Source organism: Lolium rigidum, chromosome 4 (genome assembly GCF_022539505.1).
Source record: "Lolium rigidum isolate FL_2022 chromosome 4, APGP_CSIRO_Lrig_0.1, whole genome shotgun sequence".
Classification (NCBI taxonomy): Eukaryota; Viridiplantae; Streptophyta; class Magnoliopsida; order Poales; family Poaceae; genus Lolium; species Lolium rigidum.
In genome coordinates this window covers 33337471-33365060 of record NC_061511.1, presented here as the reverse complement: position 1 = coordinate 33365060, position 27590 = coordinate 33337471, and the positions used below count along the sequence as shown (strand labels likewise).

General features: G+C 44.8%; 1 protein-coding gene, 1 long non-coding RNA gene and 1 pseudogene across 2 annotated transcripts; 1 reads left to right on the top strand and 2 right to left on the bottom strand.

Moving 5' to 3' along the window:
* Positions 1-7146: 7146 nt before the first annotated feature.
* LOC124646861 (F-box protein At5g07610-like) lies at positions 7147-8453 on the bottom strand. The gene is made up of 2 exons (XM_047186905.1): positions 8430-8453; positions 7147-8289 (listed from the first exon to the last, which is right to left on the bottom strand). The coding sequence occupies exons 1-2, from the start codon at positions 8451-8453 to the stop codon at positions 7147-7149; spliced, it is 1167 nt and encodes a 388-aa protein (XP_047042861.1).
* A 4752-nt stretch (positions 8454-13205) lies between these two features.
* Positions 13206-26422, bottom strand: LOC124649268 (annotated as a pseudogene).
* LOC124649269 lies at positions 16919-17561 on the top strand. Its single transcript, XR_006986595.1, has 3 exons — positions 16919-17036; positions 17133-17352; positions 17436-17561. It is a non-coding gene; the product is annotated as an uncharacterized LOC124649269 (long non-coding RNA).
* Positions 26423-27590: the final 1168 nt, after the last annotated feature.

Genomic DNA, 27590 nt, shown 5'->3' with positions numbered 1-27590 from the left:
GGGTCGGTGCCATGCACGCTGCACAAGCAAGCCACTGCCCATAGCCGAGAGGCAACGGCGGCACCCCTGGCGTCATGACGGTGAATGGGTTGTAGAAAGGCGGGGACGGCGGCAGGCCGGTGGCGTGCGACGGCAAGTACCACGGTGACAAGGACCTCATCGTGGCGCTGTCAAGACAGTGGTACGCGGGCGGACACCAGTGCCACAAGCCGATCCACACCACGAGCAAGCGCAACACAATGGGCGTACCGTGGTGGACAGTGCGTCTTGAGACACGGCTACAAGGACAACATTGTAGACACCTCTGAGACCGTGTGGAGCTACTCATCTTTTCATTCCGTGTGTCTCTTCAAATCAATATTAAATATTAAAACACTGAAGGGAGAAAAAATATGTTTGATGATTGCTTACACGAGGAATTTTGTCCCCTGGAACTTTTCGATCTACTATCTTGTAAGTACTCCCAAGGTTTTGGATCCATGATTGTTTCTGATTACCTCATTGACATAGTAAATTACCTTGTTTCTGGAGTCAGCACATGCACCTGAAGTATCTGAAGATTTCACGCACACTGAATGCACCCGCAGATCAAGTCTCTTCCTTCAGATCCTCACCGTGGAAAATTGTTACATGATCCTTCACCGTGCCCATTTTTCTGTAAATTGGTTTCTGGCCGTTTAGCTGACTCTACTGGGTTGTTGAAAATTTTCACTCTATCATGCAGTGTTCAACATCTATTGCCAAGTACACTGATAAATTCAAAGACGCTATGGATGCTTAAAAAAAGGAGACACAGCACGGCCACATTCCTTTTTGGTAAACCTGAAAGTAAATACAAAGAACCAGATCCCTGCAAATATTGTGGTGCTCAAAGGTTTTCTTTTTGTCATAAAGTGCATTAAACTCTGGATTCTTTGACAGCTACTGACCAGGAACAGCCTGAGAGCTCTCATCTACCTGAGCCAGACCAGCCTGATCAAGAGCACGCGATGCAAATATCACTATCAAGCAGTGCACGCCTTGTAGATTTGAAATTCTACACTAGACCTTCATGTACGCTCTCAACACACAATTACAGAAAGTATTAGTGGCTGGAGCTGGTGCACTCCAGTGCTCCACAATGGAGCAATTATTCAACAGTGTATTCGATATCTGGATCATAGTTTTCAGACACGTTTCCAAAAAATCTTGCCATTGTCGGATATTATATTATACTAGGCTGTGATTTTCTCAAGTAACTCAGTTCTAGAATTGCTTTATGAGAATTTTTACTTGCCCCCACAACAAACCGCTTGCCCACCTTTTTCTATAAATCACTCATGCCCCCCCCCCCCCCCCCACCCCACCCCACTTTTTTGCACCTATCCAGTAGATCCTGCCTCTCTTGTCTGCACACCAAGAAATTACATTGGAATACTGCAACAAAATCTCCACTAATATAAAAAGACACAGACTCGGAGATCCAAACAATCTGAGCCCTTGACATATGATCATCCAACGATCCAAAACATCCCAATGTTGAGCTCAACACTTTGAGCACCATCCCCGTTGAATCCTACGATTAACTGCAAGGACTCCACGATCTCCCTCCCCACGATCCCTCCTCGCCAGACGAGTCCACATCTCCGTCTCCTTCCCTACCCACGACCACTCATGCTCCCCCGGCCCTCCACCTCTCTCCTTCCCCTCCCTCCCAAAAACTCTTGCCAGCCGGAGGTGGAGGACGATGGGCGCAGAGGGAAGCGACAAAGCGCGCAGCAGAGGGCGGTGATGAACGGTGATCCTAGCGGCTTGCAGCATCATGGGATCCGGCTGCTGCGGAGGACTCCATGTGTTCATTCATCACGAGCCCGTCGCGCTCCATGCAGGGACTTCTCTGGCACGAAGCGCCGCCACCACCGTCACCACCCAGTCCGGCCAAGGGGCCGGGTGGGGCGGCTGCCCCAGGGCTCCAATATATTCCATATACATAGAGCATCATTGTTAATTCACAGGAACGCCACGAACGAATCTGAAGATGCGGTTGCGTTCATTGGGGATGAAAGAAGGCCCAGGCCATGGGTCGCAGACCATTTGTTTTAGCGAAGAGTTATTCTCTAGCAGTCCAATCCCAGTTGACGTGGTCTCCCTCTGTTATATCTCACGCGATGTGCAGGCAGTAGGTGTTTTCACTTCTCACTGATGCTATTTTTTTACATACTTCCTTTCATGGCCGCATTGCATTTTGCAGCACACAGAAACTTCATTCGCTACAGTCAAGAAGAGACGGGATGGTGAGTTGTGTAGTGAGAAGATGATGGAAGTAACCAGAGTGGCCACAAGGTGGATGAGATCTCCTGCTGTGTACGGGTGCATAATAGTTGCCCCCCTTGTTTCATTCACACTGACATCACAATAATTTGAAAATATGCACCCATTTGGGCACACATGGTTTTTTAACTGACATCACTGCATAAGTCTTCTACAAACAGCAATTACAAACGGTAGATGCATCTCTTTTTGGGAACTTCACTGCATGCATCTCCTACTGCTTCATGGATTAAAGAAAATAAGTAGTTACGAATTTATAGAGCATCCATTTTGGCATATATGGGGATGAACACCTTTTACAAGAAATTCACGATGCTCCGATTGTGCTTTAGCGTTAGATACATCCCTTATTAAGTATGTAAAAAACATATTTTACATATGAACTATGAAATGATATGTAAAATTCGATTCAGACTACTTTGAGGAACTATATCAATACTGAGGTTTCAAAAAATTTCTTTCCATGATAGACCTGATAAGAAACTTTATGCTTATGCCTGCTAGGCTTGTAAGCTCTATGATGCTGATGCTGAATATGTATTTCAAGCTTTAAGGAATGTTGGTGTTAAACTGATCTCTCCAATGGGGACACCCGTCAACGACTACTGCTACATGCCTTGGAATGTGATCAATGATTTGCTGTGGTTGCCGTGTCTGCCGAGGTAAGTTGACTGCTTTCTACCTGCCATTTAGATATGGCTTGGATGTCAAGTTACAATGCTATTTCAGTTACTGTATAACTGCAAGTTAGCATGTTTATATGCAGTACATCATTAGGTGGATGCAGATGCAATTTACTGGTGTAAAGTTTGTGAAGATGATGTTTGTGGAGAATCAATATAGAAATATGTTGGTTTAAATATTTTCAGGTTGTGTGCATGGAACAGGAAGATCAGGTTTGCTGGTTTATGCCATCTTGCCTATATTTCCATTTACATGACACATGATTAGAAGTTCTTATTGAATTATCATTTCATCTCCTAACACTTTGACTTCTTTGAGACCATCATTAACCTATGCTAAACATATGCAGATGTTTACATGTACACAAAGGAGATACAAATTTATTGGTTTAAATGCTTTGACATATGAAGAAATTATTGCTGCATATACTAGGAAGATGTCCATTTCTAGCCAATTATCGGTATGTCATGAAGTAAGAAGTTCCTTTCCTAGCTATTTCATCGTGAACAAGTGAGTAGTCAGTCTTCATCGTTCGGGACGAAACACAAGTATTGTGTCGTGCTGTTGTATTTCCATATTTCAGGGCACTCACTGATTCACTTTCTTCTCCATATGTGTAGGTTCATCAAGATATTGCAGCAGGAACTCCTGGCCACGGAGTGAATAATCAACTTCAGAACCTTTGCAACATCTGCATGCTCTATCTTCTCCTCAAGCACCTAGGCGACTTCCATCTAACAATTATATCTGATTTTACAAAGAAGGTGTCTGAAAGTTTGTATCTGATGCACTTGGCCTATGAATTTTACCAATAATTTTTGGAAGTTCATATCCGATTCCAAATGATGAATGCCGTCTGAGGTGTGTAGTTAGCATGTATTATTGTTCTGTGTTTACAGGTAAGTACCGATAATGAATAGCCTTATCTTGAAACTACAGTAAATAAAAATGTGTACTATCTTTATCATCTTATTTCGTGGGATTCTGACAATCCAAAGTGTTCTTTGTTTTGCACTGATTAGTTTGCTCTGAGATGGCAGCCGTGGAAAGGGTATAAAATTTTGCTCCATTCAGTTCCGTTCATCATTGCAGAATCATATTCTAATGTATGGACTAAATATTGCTTGGCTTTAGTTACTGGTCCATCTATGTAGCATGAAGAAAGGCTCATACAATCACTACCTAATGAACTTTTTCTGTAGCTAACTTGGTATTATCATGAGGTCTCTTCAGTACTCAAGTATTATTTTATTCAAAAAAACAATATATTTCAGTATTAGAGCAACATATTTCTAACCAGGTGAAAACGAATAACAGAAACTCTGCTGCACAACTCATTGCATATGTTCTTAAGGCAAGTTTCATCCAATTTATTCTGGTACTTCTATCTCTTAAATACATTAACTATTTTTTTGTGACTTGCAAGTTTAATTCTAAAATTCTAAATTGCTAGAAAGGGCCTGGCATTATCCCTGCATTGTCCCTTCGGAGAAAGAAAAAGAAAAGCACTCCGTGTGTTTAGTTCTAATTTGAGTACTTGGTACAATAGTTGCATGTGCAATACTCTACACTAATAATATTAGACAAGGACAGATTACCACGTCCTGCTCCTTGCAGCCTGTTAACACATGATCTTTCCATTCATATGTAAAGTTTCGGGTGAGTGAAAATCTGAAAACTATTGAAATCCATGGGAAGTTCAAGTTACCACATGACTATATGAGTTTGGTTAATGATTTCATCTCATAGACAAGGCTTGCATGTATGCATCGGGATGGCTGGTTTATTGATTATGATTTTAACAGATTCAAATTATTTCACACTCCAGGTTGAAGTGTCGATATGATCATTTAGCCCACTGTAAAGATCATGAATGACATTATTTTTTACTTCCAAGCTTTAGCTCCATTATGCTGAACATTCAGGCTCTGAGTTACTGCATTGGGGAATCCTGAAGTCAGCAAGAAATAAATGTTGTTGGAAAATCTCCAAACTATGTCTGCACTTGACAAAATCATGTGCTTTGTCTTGGTTTAACCGGATTTTGTTTAGAACATATTTTCTACGACTCTGTTGATACCGTGAGTTAGTTTGTTAAATAATGTTTAATAGTAGCACATTTACCTGAGCTCTTCTGATGCTTTTGGATCTGTGTATGGAGGTCTGTCTAGAACAATATGATTTTACCTTGTCCCAATTGACATAAATATTGAGGGTATGAGTCAGGGTTAAGATGGATGTTAGTTTTTGTTGATACAATATCACCAGGAAAATGTGGTGGTTAAGATAATTGTGTGCCTTTTGTAAGGTTTCATATGTACATTAAAGCTTTGGATAATAGTAGGAGTATAATATTAGTGGTTAGCCACAATTTTTGATGGTTACGATCCCTGCTCGGACCGTAGGCTAGACCAGACACCTGAGCAAACTAAAACGCTCCAAGAAGAATTATTCTATTAGCATGTTTTCTTAAAGCTGTGGAAATGGCAAAACATTTAGTATATTTGTTATGTATGGCATTTGCCATTTGTTGTTAGTATTTGTTTTTCACCTCTCGATATCAACTTCGCTAAAGTTGAGATTTTCCGAGGCACTCTTTATAAGTCCCACCCAATATGGATGGATGTACTCTATTGAAATAGACTATAGTATGAAGTGGCCCTGGCTAAATATTATGGTTATGTGGCAATTATCAAGCTGATCTCTTGTACGTTGGAATGGAGTTACAAAAGATTATATGGAGCACAGTACATTTGAAAAGTGTGCATTAACTGGAGCAACCTATATAAAATATGTGAAATTTGGGTACATGAGGAAAGTTAACCATGGAAATGATATTTCAAATTGTTTGTACGAGTCAAGAATTATGGATTATGCACTTGGTGTGAAATTTTAATTTTTTGAAAAAGTTTTCCAATATCTAAAATTATGGAGTAATGTTTGTTAGTAAAGAACGTGGGTGGCACGTGCAAGCTTACTAGTATTATTCTAAAGCCAGAACTTGCCTATGCATGGCCCTATACAACCACCTCTTTCTAGCAGACTGAAGAGCCGTTAATTAACTAACTGTATTTTTACCGACTAGACAAAGCAGTGACAGACATATATGCACCAATGCACCACCGCTTTCTCTCTAAAATAAATGTACCATTGCTCTCTAAAGACTCAAGCAACAAAGATCTCTAGTTACAAGAATTTCTGAAATCCCTGGACCGTGATATTGTTTTTTCTTCTGTTTCCTCATTTTTCGATTTACTATCGAATGAACACTCGGACACTGAAATAGTGCAAAGTACTAGTAGTACGCTGCAGTAACATGCCTAGATTAGGCTAGGCTTTCTTTTCTCTCTTTTCCAGTTTTAAATTCACCAGTCTGGAAAGAGTAACAATTCAGAAATATAGTTGCATACTAAAGACATTTGCATGGAATAAATGTACATAAAAAGAATTTCATACATAGATAATGTTCCTCTTAACCCCAGACAATGAACTATGGCAATATTAATAGTAAGTACATAAACGAAAATGACTCGATTAATTCATAAACATGACTATTCATTCATACAACTGAACACTACACATTGGAGGCTTCCATATAAATTCTCTACAGCTAACCAACATTATTGCAAAAGCCATAAAACCCATACACCATGTTATGTGTTGTTTAGAACAACTAGTACGATCTAGAAAAAAAATGGTAGAAGTAACAGGACTTGAGATGTTAGATTGCGCTAGCTTACCCACAAACATATCATTGAGTGAGATGTTAAGCTTAATAGACTGAAATTCTACCCCTAAAACTGCCAAGCGACGTAGACTGAAACAAACAATGGAACACCATGAATATTAATGTCCCCTTACTGTATGTGCTATGCAGCAACGCCGGAGAGGATAACAAATTGCGCAAATAAAGTAAATGCAAATAAAACTTGAGCTCTATAATTTGGCCCATTAGACGATTCCTTACAAATTATTTATGGTAAATGTTCAAAGCCACAAAACCGAATGCATCCAAACACAAATAGATAGGAAGACCACACTGAAATTGACATATCTAGGACATATCCAAGCCAGTGCCAGAAAACAAGAAGATTAGGCGCATCCGAGCAACTGTTTTTCTAACCACATGAAGCTGGAGTGAGCCAGTGACTTTCAGTGACCATCCGGAGACCATTTCCATTTCGCAAAACATGGTTTATAAGGTAGAGCATTCTGGAACCCTTGACAACTGCTGATAACATTCACCTTTTTACTTTCCATATCATACGACAATGTCATTTCCTCCTCGTCGGTAAGGAAAATACAATTAGAATCAGGATGAATTGCAAGCCCGGTATAGGAGAAATCATCTTCACCAGGTTCCCTCCCGAACAGTTCCGAAACGGTAATACCTTCACCAAGTTCCCTCCACTTTCCGCTAGCATAATCCTCAAGAACCCAAACATAGAGGTGGCTATCATCGTCAAACTCTTCATCCTTATATATCTGCCACGCATGCAACCGTCCCTGAGATTGCCCAATGGAAACCTTATTGCTGCCACTGCACGGCATGCGGTCTGGCATATAAAACTCACCCCAATCCTCCCCCTTGGTGTCAATGGTGAGTACCGAAGCACAATCAGTAGGCAAATGCATAGTGCCATTCAGGAAGACACACTCTGAATTAGCAGCCAGAGTAGTTGAGTCGCTCTGCACCGCGATCCATCGCCTCGTCTTTGATGAGTAAATCGCAATTTCTGAGAACTCGTCATCACAGATGGCCAGGGGCGCAAACACCGTGAAGCGAGACGGACGGGCCGCCTCGAAGCCTAGGAAGATATTCATCGGTTCATAACTCACAAGATCACCATCCTCTTCGTGCTGCACCATTAGAGGAGGCAGGACAGTCCACTTCCAAGTCATAGGATTGCACACGACATAATCATACTTGTCTTCCTCGTGACGTGACGCCCAGCATTTGCAGAGGAGAAGGCCGCCGCAACAATGCTTGACCTCTAAGCGGTCGTAGCTCCCGCGCAAGAAAGGGAGAGAAGGGTCGACCAAAGGAGGGCCTCTGCCGGACAGATTGAGAAAGTTGAAGCCTCCATGGTCATCGTTGTAGAAGAAGAAGCCAGACAGGGTCTGCGACGACCTCTTGCACCTCTTGCGGATGTCCGGCTCGGAGCAGAGGGCCTGCCACGACTTGGACACGCACTTGAAACGGCAGAGCGACTTGTAGGGCACCAGCGACAGTATTCCGAAGAGGACGTCAGTTGGGAGGCTCCCCACGGGGTGTGGCTCCTGGTTCTGCTTCGTCTACAAGAAAGCAGATACATTTCATTACGTTCAAGGCTCCCTGTAATGGATTAAAGACTGGAAGGTAGCAGAGGAGGGCAATGGCTGCGTGTTGCCGCGTTTTCGTCCTGGCCTCGGATGCAGCCACCGGGAAGGCTCACCGCGTTCTGACGTTTCTTCTTCATCTAGAGATTGTGGAGACGGTTAATTCTGATGATTGGGAGAAGGAAGATCCAAGTTCATCTACACAGCACAATTGCACAAACCCTACCTTGGTGGTCGGCCGGTGGCTCAGTTCCCTGCAGCCTTGCTCGCCCCCTCCTCCTCCTCCTCCTCCTCCTGGCGGCATCACCTCCTGATCGGATCGCCTGACTCGAATCCCTCGATCGACCTGATGGCGGCGCGGCGGCTCGCGGAAACTAGTAGTAGAGGGTTTTGAAGGACTGCTGCGCCTGTACAACTTCGTTTCCCCCTTGATAAGTGGAAATAATAAAGCTACATCTAGGTGGCTTTCTAAAATAATGCTGTACATGTGCATCTGGTAGGAAATCAATTGTAATCCTCACAAGTTACGTCTCACGGGCCGAAACTGCCGCCAAGATAAACGATGTCATACCATATGATTGGTCCGACATGAAGAAAAAACATCCATATGTGAATCTGAGTTTCCCAAATCATTGTTATGCATCTCCAGATTTTCAGCTTTCCTTTTTTTGGAAAGTCATTGCTGTAGGAAATTCTGTAAACCGAGAAGCATTGACAAACTCAACAAGAATAGGCAAACAATGCCCCACACAAATAAGACACTCTATGTTATTATACATTTATTATTTATTTATAGAGTGGTATTTTTTTTTATATATCACGTCGGCATGGATTCTATAAAAATCTGTCTCCCGTTTCGTACCAAGATTGGATTGGAAGACTGGCTCAAAAATGAATTTCCAGGACTTGTGTACCCTTTTTGCTTGAAGTAAAACATACATGAGGTTACACTTAATCAAAACAATTCACAGGTGGTACTTGTACATCAAACATTAAGGGTCCTTGATTATAAATACAAAGAGAATCATTTTGTTCAGCTGAGAAAATTACAGAAATGATAATGCTCTCTAGGTCTGATAAATAAGCTGCATATTTTATATTCTAAAAAAGCTCCAAATTGTTATAAACCATCGTTGGAAGGCCATGCGGCCCTGCCGCTTGGGGAAGAGATGGTAGGGAAGCACGTCCCATACAGAGTAGAAATAGGCGTTTCGGCTGCATGCTGGTGTCACTTGTGTATGCACTTGTGTTTGTTTTTATTGCATATTTATTGGTCTAAACTATCCTCAAAAGTTTAATTTCACACAGGCTGGTGATTTGTGAGGCAGTGTGCGCCAACAATGGGTTGATACGCATTTTACATCATCAATATAGATACTTATATGGGTAGTTTTGAATGATATTTGTCATGACTCATGATCAATCATATTTATGGCTTTTTAGTTGATTTATGAGACTTTCTTACTAAGTCTCTATTATTGTTATTTAATTTTTGGGAGGCAGAAAACTTTTCTTTTTGTATTTTGCTGTTTTAGGGACCTTTTGAACGTCCAAAAATCAAAATAAAAATATCTGATCAGTTTTTTCATAAAGAGGAAGACCGTGGGCCAAAGAAGTACAAGATGGAAGCTAACCACGAGGGCCAAATGTGGCCAGGTGGCACCCCCTATGCTGGGCGCGCCACCCTAGCCCATTCGGGCCTCGACCATCATCCTGACCCTCCTTTTAACAGAACATCCGTCTCGCCAGAAAATTTACGCCATATTTTTACCAAGATTTACAGAGGCGGCAGCGGAGGCGAAAGTTCTCTCCTACTCCAGTAGAGGGTGGATTCTGCAGCACCGAAGCCTCCGGTGAAGGGAAAATCGACGCTAACATCATCATCACTCCTCCTTGGCGTGGGGGGGCTCTCCATCAACATCTCCATCAGCACCATCATCATCACCATCTCCATATCCAAGTTTCAGTTCATCCCCCTCATATTCTGTGATTGATTGAACCTTAGATATTTTTTAAGTGTTATTTGCATGATTGTGATTGGCAACTTGTCTTTATTTAGTGAAAAGACTATATTTTCATATTGTGCTGTAAGCCATATGCCTTTGATCCATACCATGTTTGTCACTTGTGAGTAGATTCCCATGTTCCTGAGGACATATGGTGAATTGTCTATGATTTCCCTATAATATGCCATGAGTATTTGGTCAAGTTTTGATCTTTTATGTGGTTCTATGATGGTTTTATGCAAACATCGACTACATATTACTTCAAATATATGGGCTCATAGGGATGCACTTTAATGTAATGATGAGGGGTGGAAGGAACGGAATGACAAAAACCGTCTTCCGATACTTTGAGTTGCATTAGAGGGGGTTTTGTCGGGACCAATGCGCTAACTGCTATAGTGGGACATTTATGTCTTAATGATTCCTATACTTGCTCATGAAAATGGCTCTAGGACCCATCATAAGGGATGTATTTGCTTATATCACCATGTTGTGTAGAAATCTAAATGCTAAGTAAATACATGTCGCCCTCGGGAACACTTGTCACATATAAGTTCACACACACAGTTGAGTTTATCCTCTTGCTGCATAGAGGATTGGGCTTTCTCTCATTGAGAGCATTTACTTGTTGCTATTTAGTTTCTGCACTTTACTTTATTGCAAACTACACACCGAAAAGAACAAAACCACTGCACCCTTTTATCGTTTTATAAAAAAATTACTAACCATTACCTTCTGCTCCTTGTGGATTTTATAACCTTTCTTATTCAAAAATATTACAATTGATCTCCTGCACTTGGGATCCATCACGAGTGCATTCTCGATCTAGAGGAAATATTCTCCTTTAAGGAACCACCGGCAACAACCAGGATCATAAATTCTCATACAAAGATAGGGTCACACCCGAACCCAACCACAATTACTCTTAGACACAAACTAAAGCAACATTTAAACATAGATACATCCCGGGAATAAGGAGCGCCATCCTGCTCAAGTCGTGCCGGAAGTGTGAAGACGCCTGATCTTCCCCATCGCCGCGTCCAGCAGACCCTTATCATTCGGTCTCACCACAAACCCCATTGCTGCATACAAATCAATAGCAGCATGGACTCCACCTACATAAGAACAAAATACAACATATGTCTAATGTGTTGTACCATTATGTAACTGTATGTCTATGGACATGTCTTTTCTGCTCCCGAGGTCATATGCTCCCCGCTTCAATAAAATATTTAGAGAAATAGCAAATAGAATAAAAATAAGTCTGAAATTTTTGTACAATGAACATCAAAATGTATTCTAATAGCATGAAAAAAAATCTCCTAGAAAAGATACATGTACTGGTCCGTGCAAAAAAAAGAAAAATCTATTTTTTGCGAGCAACAAATCCAAATGCTCCAAACAACACCAAATTTTGTTATTTTTTGCATAGACCACCAAACATGCCATTTCTCACCACAAAGTTGCTTCCAGTTAGAACACATTCTCATATCCCTTGTAAAAAAAATCATAACCTTTTGAATTAGTTTGCTATTTTTTACAATTTTTTAATTGGAACAGGAGCATATGTTCAAAACTGCATTTATGTATTTCTATACCATATATTGGGAGTATGCCTGATAGATAGGCCAAAGACATGGATGCATTCTACCAAGCCGGGTGGTCCATGTGCGAATGTGTCGTCGGGCATATCAGGCAGCCAAAGCCTGGTGGAAGAAGACCGAAGCCGAAGCCGGGCAACCAGATAGCCCAAATCGGATCCACATGAGCCCGATAGTTGTACAATGCTAGAAGACTTGGACTAGAATACACAAAATTCTTAACCAAGACATCCTAGGACTCTTAGTCGTCGGAACAAACTCAGAGCTTGTAAACCCTAGCCGGGTTCTTATATAAAGCCGACAAGGGCACCCCGGAGGGTTATGACCTAGACATACACAGGTTCATGCATTGTATCTCCCGAGATTTTACCTCCATTGTCATGGCCTGAACCTTAGTACATCATGTGCGATAATATCGTTCCCGAATCTCCATAGCCGACTTAGCTTCACCTCTCTGTAAGCTGACGATGGCTATTGTCGCTACTTTTCTACGACACGCGCTTTCTCTGGAACACTTTATTAAGTGCAATACCTGGATTTTCCTCTATATCACACCGAGGATTGCATCATTGATAAACCATATTTTGTTTTATTACTATTATTTGCTTGTATTTAGATTATGTTTGCAAAAAAAATTACTTGTACATAGTTGCAGCATTTACATCTATCTCCATGCTAATGTCATAGAAGTATATTAAAATGATTAGTACAAGTTTGTGAGGAGGGTTCATTTTGTTCCTTGTGGGTTGGTCACTCTTCTTTGTCAAAAACAAGCTATAACTAGTCTCTACACTTTTGGGTATAAAATTTTCTAATATTTATCAAAGAAATATATTAAAATGATTAAGATGTATAATAAACTCACCATTTTTGTATAAGAGAAACAGAAGTATATACTCGAAGAATTAACAATCATTTTTGCATGGAAAATACATCCTAGTACCAAGTTTACTGAGGAGAGTTACGGTGAAGGTTTCAGGAGTTTAGGTGTTCCTTCTAGCCGGTTTTAGAGTGTAGTCTTAGGGCATGAACAATAGTGTGATTTGAGCCTTTTCTTATTATAGTAAATGCCACCTAGAGTAGTTGTTTAGCTACAAGGTGATAAAAGAATGTGTGTATTTTCTTCATTATTAAGAGATGATCCTTTAGGACTTTGCCATATTACTAGATGTCATCTCTTAATCACATGTAGTCATATATTTTTCTTTATTTAAATGCTAATCACATCAACCTGGGTGAGAACAAACATTCATTGCTAGAGATAATACTAATAGAAAATATATTATAATGTGTTATTTATTTTCTCTAAATATCCATAAAGGATGTGGGGGTTTACATAACTGTGTCCGTGTTGTACAAAATGAGCCTCAGGTTGGCATTGGCAAAATAAAATTTTCTCTATTTTATCTTGTGACCTGAAATAAAACCTTTTCTTTCTGACAAATTAATATAAAAAACATGTAGATAACAAGATTGGATTACACAAGTTTTGTCATCCCAAATTTCTAAAATGATTTTGTGCATCTTGGATAAATGATGTGACATGATCAGTTTGAGTCGTCGGTAGGCATCCAATATCTGTTAGTGAGCCACACGGAGTCTGCGGTGACCTTTGCACCGTCGTGGTTCCTGTGCCACTCATAGTAAGCATGCGTTCGGTTCTTGATTTCCAGTGTTGCGTGCCCGAAGCTCGCCTCCCTGAACGCCGAGTACATTGGCATCGGCTTCGTGAAGCTGCATCGAGTGATGTTCGTTAGCAATGGAAAATAGTATTTCACATGTATTTTGAAACTAACATATGATAATCCCAAATTTTATGTCTATCATGCATATATAATGTAAGTTGGATTTTTTTCTGTGGTTCATGTCGTATCAAAATATCCCATCCTATCATGGGAAGCTGCATTTATGTTGTCGGTAACGGAAAATGGTGCATTCAGGCTTGAGCTGCACTTGTGTTGATTGTTTTGGTTGTGAACCTCCTCCCCACAACACAAAATTATTGTGAACATTAGAGTTGTGGCAACGCAATTGTATCTTGAACCCTCACATATTATATGGACTAAATATATGTTCAATCAACTTTTTCAGTGGTTTGTGTCTTAATGGTGTAGTGTTATTTTCTTCCTTAATATGTTGCATTTGATAGCCATGCTATAGTATTCTAGTAAACTAGAAGGATACCTCGCGCGTTGCAGCGGGAATCTTCTAAGAAATTATATTGTCTAAATGAAATGATATAATACATATGTAATATGAATTATCTATAGAAGTATGTAATATTCAATTGGTCAAAATAGTTGAGATGCTAAATTTAATTCACATTTTATATTTGATGGCTATAAATTAACTATGTGGACATTTTAATCAAAAAATGGTGACACAGATACCTTGCATGCAAGGAAACATCAATAATGAAAGTTAGTGGGGATGGCATGGATATTTAATTGGCTAATGAAATAGATGATGTAGATGTCTTGCATGTAGAGATAGACTAAGATTAATTGCAGTTCGTGGGGTTTTGCTTTATAAGAAGTACAAATAAGTATTATTTAATACCCTTAGTGAGAAAATAATGGTAATTTGCGTTATTTGGTTGCTAAGAGCCATATTAGTCTTGAAATATCAGCATTTCGCGTAGATATAGCATGTCTTAGAAACGATTAATACCACTACATGCATTGGGAATTTGGGATTGCCTTATGCAACTTACTTGTCAGCGATGCCTTCAATGTTTCCTCCATCACCTATGTTGATGTAGACCGGCGCGTCTAGGTTATGCGCCGGCGTGGACTTGCCGTTGACGATGTTGTAGTCAATGTTGGAGAAGCGGCGGCTGCGCTCATAGGAGTGGACGTGGCCAGCGAGGACGACGTCAACCTTGGCACTGACGAACCACTGCTCGAACTGCACCCTCATCGTCTCCCCTCCATGTAATGGTAGTTGTTGCTGTTGTACCAGGGAGAGTGCAGGAGAACGATGAGCCACGGCGTCGTCTTCCTGTCGACGCGCCCAAGCTCCTGGCTGAGCCACAGCCACTCGGGGCGTGTACTTGCCATAGGCGGAGTAGGAGGCGAGCACGATGATGTGCGCGGAGGCGATCTTGACGGAGTACCAGAAGGGCTCCGTGCTTCCGGCGGCACGGTACGGCGTCGGGTACCGGTGCGTGAAGGGCTTGAAGAGTGTCGTCTCGCCGATCTCCGGAGCGTAGTCGAGCTCGTGGTTGCCGGCGGTCCAGAGCCAGGGCTGGTAGGCGACGCTGCGCTCGACGAAACGTGCCCAGGTGTCCCAGCGGTTGTTGTCGTGGAGCGGGTAGTTGTCGGCGTAGGAGAGGTCGCCGACGAATAGCACCGCGTCGCCGGCGTTGGCCTCGTAGTGCGACACCGTGTTGTTGGAGTCGAACGTCTGGCCTAGGTCACCTGTTCGTTTGTTCGCCCCGATTTATTTTCAGCATATACCGAATACTGTAGTATAGGAGTAATAGAGAATTTTAGTGCAGAATCGCAGATGTATTTCAGGGAGCATTAGCACTGGTCCATGCTGGGGATCTAGTCAAACCTGGCTATATTTGTCCAAATTTTCTGATAGATACTTGCCAAAGATGCTAGATCAATAGTTGGGTCTGGATCGTCTTCTGTCATTTCAACCCCAAAGATGATAGAATCAACTGCCGATTTAGCAAAGAGGTATTGAAGAGGAGTTGGCAAAGAGGGGTGCCCTTATCGAGGTATTGATACTTTATGGGATTATATTTTTCAACACTGCGTATTATTTGTCCGCTTAAATGCAAGGAAATCTGAGTTTTTTGGTTGAGTATATGCTTATGTTATTAAAAAGTTACCTTTAATGTTCGGGTCTTTCACTAATTTAGTTGTCTTTGTACTTCTATTTACCAGCTCTTTTGCAATTTTTTATTGGTTAAACTGGTCATTCTGCGTGCAACGAGCGCACTCTTCACATACTGTCGATTTCAAATGCATCTGCATGGAGCTTAGGTGTTTCCATCCTACCTGGACAATGTGCAAATTCAGAAGCAGGGCAATGTCTCTGGACATTGTTGGCTGGTTGTGTTTCATGCTCCCGTTCATAATAAAGCTACATTGTACATCATAATTTTCATCAAGCTATACTTATTTACCATGGGCCTGGTTTCTGTACTCATATCATGAGACCTGGTAGCTTAATGTTTTTAGCTCTATCTTTGATCATCTACCCCCTGCTAAATTTTAGAGACCCATCTGCATCCTGTTCGATTCATTCTAGTAATTGATTTGTAATTTCAGAAGAGTTCTGTTCACTTGTCAAACTGGTCTTGCATATCCATTTCGTTGTTGTTTTATTATGACCACTGCCTTGTACCAAAGCTTTAACATGTAGTAAACGTTCAGTACCTTCAGATGGTCATTGGATTGTTAGGTTATTTATTCGTAGGATTGGAACTCCAAGGTCATGGCTAAATTTCCAACACTACTACTAATTAAACTTGCATTTGTTAATTAGTTGAACTAGTACAATTTATTTCTTGACGAAAAAACATAAGTGGCCCTGGTTTTTCTTGTCTTGCATTATTTGTTTATCATTGCCCAGCTATTTATTTGTTTTTCTCGTTGCCCTAAGAAACTTGCTTGTGTATGGCAGGGATCACCAAACAGTTCCCGTGCTGCCCTGTCCGTGTTTGCCCTTGTTGGCACGGAATATGGAGCAAGATAAGGTGATTCTGGAAGTGCAAGCAACATGTTCTGCTAGTTAGTACACAGAAAATAACTAAGCAACCACTTTGGCCATAAGTTTCCATGGGGTACTTTTACATCTGTGGACATGTGCTTATGTATTCGAGCTATCAACAGCCGCCATGCTAGCAAGTCCCTCGCAGTGGTTGAATATGTCCATGAGGTTTACATTTTCTACAAAAGAAGCGAGATAACTATTTTGCCAACCCCTGTGATTTTTTTACTATTGGTACAAAGGTCTGTATATGACCTGCTATGGAAATGAAAATTTCATTGTGATTTTGTCTCTATAGGATTTGAGCGGTGTCTCTCCTAGTTACATGTCTCATCAGACTAACATCAATGAAAAGACTCGTGGTGTTCTTATGTATAGGCTTCTAACAGAGGTAAGAATTTTACTTGTTGTTTGGTGGATTCAGTGAAGAAATATTAATGTGCTTTGCAACGTTTTTACAGACCTCAATGTTGTTTGTTCAATGCAGATGCACTGTAAACTTGAGCTGCTTCGTGAGACCCTGTTCCTCATAGTGAACATCCGAGACAGATATCTAGCACATGAAAATAGATTGAGGAAGAAACTCCAGCTGGTCGGTGTGACTGTCATGCTGCTGGTGTGCAAAATACAAGGAGAGTGTCCCTGTGGTGGAGGATCTGATCATCATCGGCAACCGTGCCTACACCTGGAAGGATATCCTTGAAATGGTAAGAGTCCTACTACTACACCTCCTCAATTCAGTCCCAATAATATCTTGCATCTTCAGAGAACTAACAATAGGAATATACAGGAGAGAGAAATTGTGGACATGCTCGAGTTCGACATGTTCGTTCTGACCCAATACTGCTTCATGAGAAGGTTCCTAAAGGTACCCAAATCTGGCAAAAACGTAAGTTGGGTGCTGCCGTGTTATGAATCTTCATTTGGCGCTCCCGCCTTTCTTCATCATCTAGCTGAGCCTCATCGACTATGTGATGATGAAGTTTCAGCCGTTGATGTTTGCTGCTGCTGCTGCTGCAATATAAACTGCCCAGTGCACCATCAAAGGGTCAAGTGCTTTGGTACTCACATTTGTTCTTGGTTCACTTGGTCATCATGAGTGAAGTGAACAAAGGTAGTACAAGCCAACCAGCACTTGTTTTCCGTTTCTCTAATCACCAGTTTCCCACGTATATACATGTTTCCTTCTCGCTGAGTTGAGATGGTGGAAACGATGGATGACCAAGACGAGAGATGGGGCGCTTCAAGCTTGTTTAAAAAAAGGCCTAATGGTTAGCTCTGTACAAAGCTGAACTGGTAGTTTTATCAACTTGTAAAATGCATTTTTGCATTGCGTAGAGATTTTGTTTTTGCATATATATCCCTGTAGCTTTGTGGCATGCAAGCTGCAGTAATCATTAGTGGTACTTTGACCGATTATGTTCAAGCTATTAGGTGCCCCCAAGTCTGGTACGTGGGGGAAATGCTGAGGTATGGACCTCTGATGGCTAGGCATGGTCGATGGTCTTTTGTCGGAGCTGAAGGCAGACTTAGGCTACATCCTGTCACTGATGGAGATGGAGGCTGGGATCGTGGCAAGATGAGAAGAGGGTCTGTGTAGGAAGGTAGGAGGTGATGCTTTTTCATCTTAGCCATTGTGTTAGATGTTGTTGCTGGCATAGGATGAATTGTCGTTATTATTGTATAGATCGAGGAGAAATCTTGTTTTAAAGTTTGCTACTGGTAATATAATTTTTTTTCACCTATGAGTCATATCCAAGCTGAGTATGCTGAGAGTGGAAATTTCCATACTTGCAAGAAGCCGCACTAGAGTAATGTTGGACAAAGGTTCAGATATTGGAACCATATCGTTTGGTGCGTGCAAGAGTGCCCTGCGGATCGATCGGAAAGCTGTGTAACTATATATGTATTTTAAACATAACTTGGTAGAGTGAACAATAAAATTAAAAAAAACGGCATCTTCTTCCTATTGGTACCAATCTTGTACAAAAAATACTAGTATCCCCTCGGTGCAAAATACACATATTAAGGAAAAATGTACGCTAAGTAAATGAAACTTATACCCAATAATCAACGATTCCGGTCTGTGATAACAGTAAACGAAATTTACTACACCTAGAGGTGAAATAGGCATCCATCCATATGTATGGGGTTAAGAAAAAGAAGACTAACCAGGGAAGAAGTGCATGATTCACGTCCGTCCTACAGTTCACGTGCTGTGAATTTATTTGGCCATGATTCCCGGTGGATTAATTGGAGATTTGGGGAGTCCTCCGCTAGTCATGCACTCATGCAGGAGTTAATAGTGAGGAAAGATATTATGCCCATTAATCTCAGGACGCTTGGTTTCCACCCGCCAACGCTCCATCTCTCCCAGCAACCACGCGGATTCCAAAACCAGTAGTCTGGTTCCCGCCCCACCATTTTCCCTCCACAAAATTCGAACCACATGAAAACCTCTGAGCCGTACTCTATAAATACAAGGAGGGGTCGAGTCTAACGCGTGCGTCGTGTGTGCCTCGTCGCCCCGTCTCGCCGCGACATGGAGCGGTGCGCCACAGTCCGTGCCGCACCGCGTGTCGGCCCTCGCGCCCGCAGCAAGGAGCATCTTCACCGCGTCGCGGCTGCCAGCCGCAGAGGATTCTTGCCTGTGTGGCTTCAACATGGATCGCGTCGGAGCCGGCAGGCGAGGTGCCGTTGGGGACGAGGAGCTCCGCACTAGAAGCGGCTGCTATCTCAAGGGGAGTTCGGGCGCGTCTGGGCTTGTCGGCGTCGGGGCCGTACTCGAGGAGCACCTGCACGAGCTGACCGAGACCAACTTCCTGGCGTCGCCGACGCCTGCCGTAGTCGCATGCCACCCAGGTACAGGTCCTCGTTAAAGACTTAAAGGTGTGGTAGAGCTTCTCGTTGAGGGGGAGGATGTTGCCGCTCCCGTAGCAGTATGTGAGGGGAGGAGGTCGAGGAGGTTCACGACGAGCTCGTCGAATTCCGCCATAGACGCGGCGGCGGTTGGGAGCGCGCTATCGAAGATGACAGGTGTTGGGGTCGCTGTCGCCGGTAGCGCAACGATTCCAGGGCCGTCGCCTTGAAGCCGCGCCAATGAACTGTATGTCTGCTTCGTAGTACTACTTGCGTGTTCCTATTCCACCAGTGCTACTTCTAGCCGACGCAAAAGAAACACCGCTGGAGGCACTCCGACCAGGAAAGCATTCGACCCCGCCGAAGATCGAGTAGGAAGAGAGGAGACGATCGTCTTCTCTCAGTTCGGTGGCTTTCTTTCCGGATGTCGATTGGGAACCGACCGCTTTAAGAACGTGATTGTCTCACTCAGTTATCAATTGACAAAGATGACCCATTCTTTTGCGCCCTTTCACTTGTATTCTTGGCTGTATTGTAAATAGAGATAGATGTTTCGTCCGGCTCTGAGAAACAATTCGGCGCAAACAAACGGTTTAATTTTTAGTATGATCGGACACGAACGGTCAAAATATGGACGGTTTAAGCGTCCGTTTGCGTCGCGTCGCTGGAGATGCCCTTAGATAAATTGAAATCTGGCAAATTCCCCAACCGTGGAATCTGCCTTAATAACATCTCCAGCGGGCCGACCCAAACATACCAAAAAGGTCAGTTTGTGTTCGCTCCTTTCATGTACGAGTTAAAGCTCCGGACGGCCCGCCTCGCTGCGGATGCGACGAGCGCGCGCCTCGTGGTTGAGGCCTCGTGGCCGTGAAGCCCCAGGCTCTGCTTCGTTGACTGCGCCTCCTCCTCTGCTCGCGATCACCAGAAGCAAAGCGTTCTTGATGTCGTCGGGGAGCTGCAAGTGCAAGAACCACGCCAAGAAGAGCTCCCTGGATGCAAGAGGACGACGACGACGAGGTCCAGGTGGTGGCCGCGTCCGGCCTCGCGCAGACGACGAAGCTGCTCCGCCGGCGCCAAACCTGCGTCGTACGTGTGCCGTCATCCGCGCCGGCGACGAAGCTGACAACGGCGGGCAGCACCAGAAGCAGAGCACGACGATGCTGCTCTTCACGTCGCGGGTCGATCGGGCACAGGGAGTAGCTGCTGCAGAGCGTGCGGCGGTGCCGGCAGCTCCGGCAGAGGCCGCTCTTCATCGTCGAGCCATACACCGTCATCGCCAGCTGATTCATTCAATCAGCACGATATATACCACCATTAAATCAGCAACCGACCGACCGAGATTGCAATTTTCTACTCTATCTACTACTACTATGCAATGTACTACTAGTAGTTGTAACCTCATCTGTCTACAGGCACGCGCGTTGACATGAGTATACAATCAGTTGTCTCTGTATTTTCGTCATTGTTATTCAGTTCTGTCAGATATAATCTCTCTACTGTATCAACTCATGCATGGCATTTGTCTCGCAAAAGAATTCCCATATAATACTAGAGATGATTCGGCCAAATAGATTATTCTCCTCGATAATGGGTGCTGACGTGGCAAAGGAGACAACGCTCTAGGGAGATACATATTAGATAGGCCTAATTTATGGGTTTTTTTTTCTAATTTTGAGGTGGGCCATAGCTGTCAGTTTATTCTTTATTTTCTTCTACTACGTGATGTTCACCAAATCAAAGCGTGTAGAGGTTGGGCTCGGCTCGCCAGCCGCCGGAGACACCTGTCGACATCGACGACCGCACGCCACTCCTCGGCTCGCGCGTGCCCGCCATGAGACTGTCTGCGCCCGCCTCGCCTCGGTCAAGCCTTGCTCGCTAGCCGCCCGCCCAAGCTCGCCCCGACGAGGTCGGCGATAACCATCGGCGCCGCTAAATCCACCGGTCCCTCCATCGGCTTGATAGACCACTTTCGATGGATCCTGGGGTCCGACTTCACCGCAGTTCAAAATAAATCTCTCGAGATGTTAAATCGTGGAGTTACGGGAAATCGCAAGTCCGGTGGCTCGGGGAGAAGCCAACTTCTCGAGACGGTTCCATTGGCTGGTCATACGCCGGATTCAGAGCCCGTATGCGACGGCTACGGCGACGCCAAGAGTGGTACGAGCACATAAAATGTGGGGCTAAATTAAGAAGTAGGTCACCAAGAGCCACCGAGTATGTAGGCGCGGGAATTTGGGCGGGAAGAAGCTGCCAGTACGGTAAAGTGGGCGGGAGAAGCTACCGATACGCAAATTTGGGCGGGAAAAGCCCCGTAACCTAATGGCCGTGTCGTAGCGTCCCAAAGCGGGGCGCTAGAGAGCGTGGTGAATCAGGCCGACGGCTGCGAGATGAAGGGCCCGATTCGGCGCTCCGTTGGCCCCGAAAAGGCGCGCGGGAACGCGGCGAGTAGGCACCTCCGTGGATAGGGAAAGGGAGCGTGTCCTGAGGTTAGCGCGTCGAATGGTTTGTACCCTCTTTCTCCATGCCCTGAACCCGACTTCGGACGAAGTGTTGCGACAAGGCGGCGTGGCGGAACGCCGGGTGCCACGCCGCCAATTTTTATGCACATTACATCGTCGCGTGTAACATGGAGGTCACATGAAAAGATAGGTAATGTCAGGAACGATGGGACAAGAGGCGCGTGGAAGTATGTGATATTTTTGGTAACATCCAACTGTCATCGCCTCCCTATAATTAGACAATACAGTACTGTCTTAACACTCCTCTATTTGAAGAAAGAAACTAAGATCACAGAGAGTGAGAGAAAGCTAGAGAGTGAAGAGAACATTGTGTCCATTCGTCGTGTCATCGTGTCCTCTATCTATAGGCATGGACAGACTCAAATCTACACAATGTCAATGGTTTTGACACTCACTCCACATAGCACACATGGTAACCGACATCGCTGTCCGCGAAGGCGTGGACTGCGATAGGGATGAAACTATTGGTGGGAGCAGATCAATGCCATCCAAGCATAGAGGTGGCGCCAGTTTGAATGGGGGGAGGCGAGGCAACAACAAAGAAGATTGCAATAGCAGCATGGGAATGCGTTTAGGACGGTGGAGGCGGGAGGTCTGTCGTGGTGGAAGTAGGTATTTGATCAATGGAAAAATCTTGGTGGAGGCGGGTGAGTCGCAGCGATGAAAAGTACGAGCCATCGAAACCCTAGCAACCCGACGCCACCAGACTCTCTAGCTTCCCTAGATCTTCCTCGGCCGAAGTGGCATTTTCATGCACGCCAACTAGAATGAAAATAAGCACCTCCACCATGAAAAATGATTCTTACATGTGGAAACCATAGCTTCCCAGCGGCATCAGAAAGCCCTAGCTTTCCTAGATCTTATTTCGCGGGTAGCAATCATGACTGTCATTCCATGTGCACGATAGATCATTAGTACGTGTGTAGACTCGTGTTACATACATGTTTGAAGACCCCAGCTCCGCGAGAACTTTCCAACGGCGCGACCAAGAATCACCCAACCCGTATTCCCAAGTTAGCGTACATGGGTGACAGGTGTAACCCTGGGCGGGAAAATATAGTTGGGCATACATGGCCCATGCAGAGAGTACGTGTGTTGTGATGGGACAAACGGAAGGACCATTGCGCGACGACTCCCCCACCCCTACAACTCACCATTGTGCCCCCACAACTGCAACATCACACTTTCTTTGGAGCCCCGCCAATTCTCCCGCGCTGCTGTCTAGTCACAGCTCGACGCATGGTGACCTTGATGGCCACGGCCGGTGACCCATGGTGGATCCATTTAGTCCGGAGTATTTCATGAAATATTGGACTTTTTGAACATCGAGAATGCTCATAATTTACAATATATTATCGAGGATTATCGAGGGCATGGACGACCGCGACGCAGTGGCCATCACGTGGCCTGGCCGGCGGTGAACTAGCAGCAACAACTCGTGATTATCGCCGAGCAACCGTGGTGGCTAGAGCTGGCGTTGGAGAGCCTAGCTAAGATGGGAACACGATGTAGGACAAACTGGACTAGAACTCGTCGTCTTTCACTAGTTGGAGTATCAAAACCGACAATATTGGCATCGATACGTGTGGCGTGGCAAGACAAAATTATGATGGGACCTTCCTAACGCGGGGCAATGAGCAGTGGTGGCTATCATCGCGCAATACCGTCATTGCTTGATTCATGGTCATTGAGCAATCGCCCGACGACTAGAGACGGCAGTCAGGGAGGCCAAAGAAGAAAAGAAATCTAGCTAAGATGATGTCCTCCATGGCGTACTGCCTAGCATGAGCCTAGGCAAGACCCATCCATATATCGTTGCGTATTGTGAGACGTGAGCCAAAAACACCATGCACCATGGAGTTGGTGTTGTTGATTTTGCAAGATATATTGATGTTACCGTGCATAACAAAAGGAAGCAATATATATCCATTTTATTAGTTCTAATTACTTAATCAAAACTAAAAAAAAAATTTGTTTAGAGCTACTTAAATCAGGAGTACTAACAAATCAGACGGTGTTGCACCTAATGTTGTCACGTGTGAAGGAAGGAGCTAGAGCCAGCCAGAGGAATGTAGAGATACAGTTAGAACAGCGCACACATGCATGCAGCCTTCTTGGTGGGCTTCAGCCTTGTTCCTGTACCCAGCCCAGCAAAGCTGCCTGAGGATAGCCTAGAGCTTAGGCGAACCGGGGGAAAAACCGTGGAAAACCGCCTCCGGGTTGGATAGACCAGAAAATGCAGAGAAAGTCGGATTTCCGAAATATTTGACAAGTCCCGGCCATTTTAGGCAGAAATTAGGCCATTTTTCCAGCCAGACGCTTCCCAGGCAGTCTTTGTCGCCAAGATCTGGCCCGACGCGAGGTTCTGCCTCTGGCTTCTCTCCCGCTTGGGCCTGTCGAGTGGGCTTGATGGCGTGGGGTTGGGACAGACGAAATGGGTCCAAGTTCGGCATGCATACAAGCACTGCCTTCCTGGCCTGTGCATGCTTTTCACGGCAACATGATCCATTTCATGTTTGCATTCAAAATCCTTTCATGTTTGCTTCTAAAACGACTAGTAGTACTAGTTGGATATCTTTTACAGTAGTTCGTAACCCAATGGATATGGTTGTCCATTACCAAGAATTTAAAATGGTCTGTTTGAGTTCCTAAATATGCGGATACAGCCGAATAGTTTGAAACCATATTTGTATCCATATTCTTTTCGGATTCGGAATCGGGGCGGATAGTATGCGGATAATCATACTTTTCTTCCTCGTGACGTGACTCCCAGCATTTGCAGAGTTTGAGTTCCTAAATATGCGGATACAGCCGAATAGTTTGAAACCATATTTGTATCCATCACCTATGTTGATGTAGACCGGCGCGTCCAGCTTATGCGCCGGCGTGGACTTGCCGTTGACGATGTTGTACTCAATGTTGGAGAAGCGGCGGCTGCGCTCATAGGAGTGGACGTGGCCAGCGAGGACGACGTCAACCTTGGCACTGACGAACCACTGCTCGAACTGCACCCTCATCGTCTCCCCCTCCATGTAATGGTAGTTGTTGCTGTTGTACCAGGGAGAGTGCAGGAGAACAATGAGCCACGGCGTCGTCTTCCTGTCGACGCGCCCAAGCTCCTGGCTGAGCCACAGCCACTGGGGCGTGTACTTGCCATAGGCGGAGTAGGAGGCGAGCACGATGATGTGCGCGGAGGCGATCTTGACGGAGTACCAGAAGGGCTCCGTGCTTCCGGCGGCACGGTACGGCGTCGGGTACCGGTGCGTGAAGGGCTTGAAGAGCGTCGTCTCTCCGATCTCTGGAGCGTAGTCGAGCTCGTGGTTGCCGGCGGCCCAGAGCCAGGGCTGGTAGGCGACGCTGCGCTCGACGAAACGTGCCCAGGTGTCCCAGCGGTTGTTGTCGTGGAGCGGGTAGTTGTCGGCGTAGGAGAGGTCGCCGACGAATAGCACCGCGTCGCCGGCGTTGGCCTCGTAGTGCGACACCGTGCTGTTGGAGTCGAACGTCTGACCTAGGTCACCTGTTTGTGAACAATTTATCATATACACAGATATTGTAGTGGTAATAGATCTAAGCGAATGTAAAAATATAATTCAGATAAATAGAGAAATTCAGTATACAGTTACAGATACATTGCACTGGTGACTGGTCCATGCATGGGGATCTAGTCAAACCTGGCAATATTTTTCCAAATGTTCTGATCGATACTAGCCAAAGAAATTCAGGCTTGAACGAAGTGGACATGCCAGCAACTTGCTGGATGCCGCCTGAATACTGCCGCTAAATTGTGATCCACTGGATGCTACATGCTAGCGACGACGACTTTGACGATGCTGGTCTTTTCTCATCTTGTCCTAGATCCCACCGGACCCTTTTGTCTCTACTTCATTACTATGGAGTAGCACTACTAACGACTAACTAATTCTACTCTAACATGAACATTGAAGTGAACGAATGTTGGACATTGAAGTGAACGAATGTTGGATCTTGAAGTGAAGGAAGGGAATGTGTACGTACCGATGAGTCCAAACTTGAAGGGCACATCGGGACCTGGCATGGGCGGGGCGGTGAAGGAGAAGGTCCTGACCGTGTGCCCGAACCCCATGGCGTAGTAGTACATGACGCCGTGCTCGAGGCCGGTGAGGTTGCAGTGGTGGATGAACCCGGACGTGTAGTTGTAGTAGCTGTAGCGCGTTAGGGTGGCTCGCGCCGACAGCACCATCTTCTCCGGCGAGCGGCCGTAGGCCACCGTGCCGTTGCCCGGCTCGTCGGGCGTCACCCACGACACCGCCATCGCCGTGCCCGTCTGGTCGCCCAGCGTGATGTGCACCTGCTGCGGAGCGTTGTAGCCGGGCGGCACGCGGAAGACGTCGGCGTCCAGCGGCATGTCCGCGGTGGCCTCCAGCTTCCGCCGGTATGCGCTCGTCACGCCGGCGTCCGCCGCGGCGAGGAGCACCGCGAGCGCCAGGAGGCCGAGAAGCCGGCGAGCCGCCATGGTACACTACACTCCCACCGCAGCAAGTCGATCTAGGAAGGAGAGGAGGGAGCCTGGAATGATTTAGAGTGCGAGGCTGAAAGTAACAAGGAGGATGGTTTATATATACACCTCTCCGATTTAGATATATAATCAGAAGCTGCTTCGTCTGATTCTGCCACTGGCATTGGGAAGAGGAATATTTGCATGCGTCTCTGCCAGTTCCTCACTGGAACGGAGCGAAATTAATAAAGCGCGTCGACGTCCACTGTGTGGGCGCGCCGGAATGATACTTTGACCATTGCCTGACATTTGATTGTTAGCCGTGTGATCACACGGCTAACAATAGTTCCTAGCAAAATTACATTTTTATCAAGCCCGAGCGCGCAAATTAAACGATTTTAAATCTCGCATCGCAAAATCCGCAGGGAATATCCGTGGATTATGCTTGTAGTGTGACCAAACTGAGCATCATTCAGCAGTTGACAATTTTGCAGAAACGGTTCAGTCTTGGAGGTTGGATGTGATCAGGACACCGGACTAAACTCTAATTAAATCCGAACAAGGATAAATGGTTCATGTACTAGGACGGTGCGAATAGTTTTCATTATACTCTAGGTAAACCTGAGCAAATTGAACTTGTTTAAAAAGCCTTGCGTATTTTGCTTGAGAGGGATATTCGCGGATTGTGCTTGGAAGTCTGATGTGGATCAGGCTTCGAGGTTGAGTTTGATTAAGGACGTGGGAGTTGACTGAGACGTCATGTTCTAGGACGCTGCCATTTTTTCTTTTAAATTTGGCGGTATTGAATTCCGAGAAAATTATCCATTTTTAAGCATGTGTTGCGTGATCTGCAGGGAATATCCACGGATTGTCCTCGGAGCTTGATGGTTGGAGAGGCTGAGTTTGCTAGACTTGGAAGTCGACTCTAACTAAGGGCATCTCCAACCGAGCGACCCATCCCGCGCAAGGGCATCTTCAACCGAGCGACCCATACCGCGCTCGCGCGTCCGGATGGGTCTAACCGGACAAAAAAATGGCCCAGCGCGCGGACCCATCCTAGAAACGGATGGCCGCGGCGTCCGGGACGACCCAA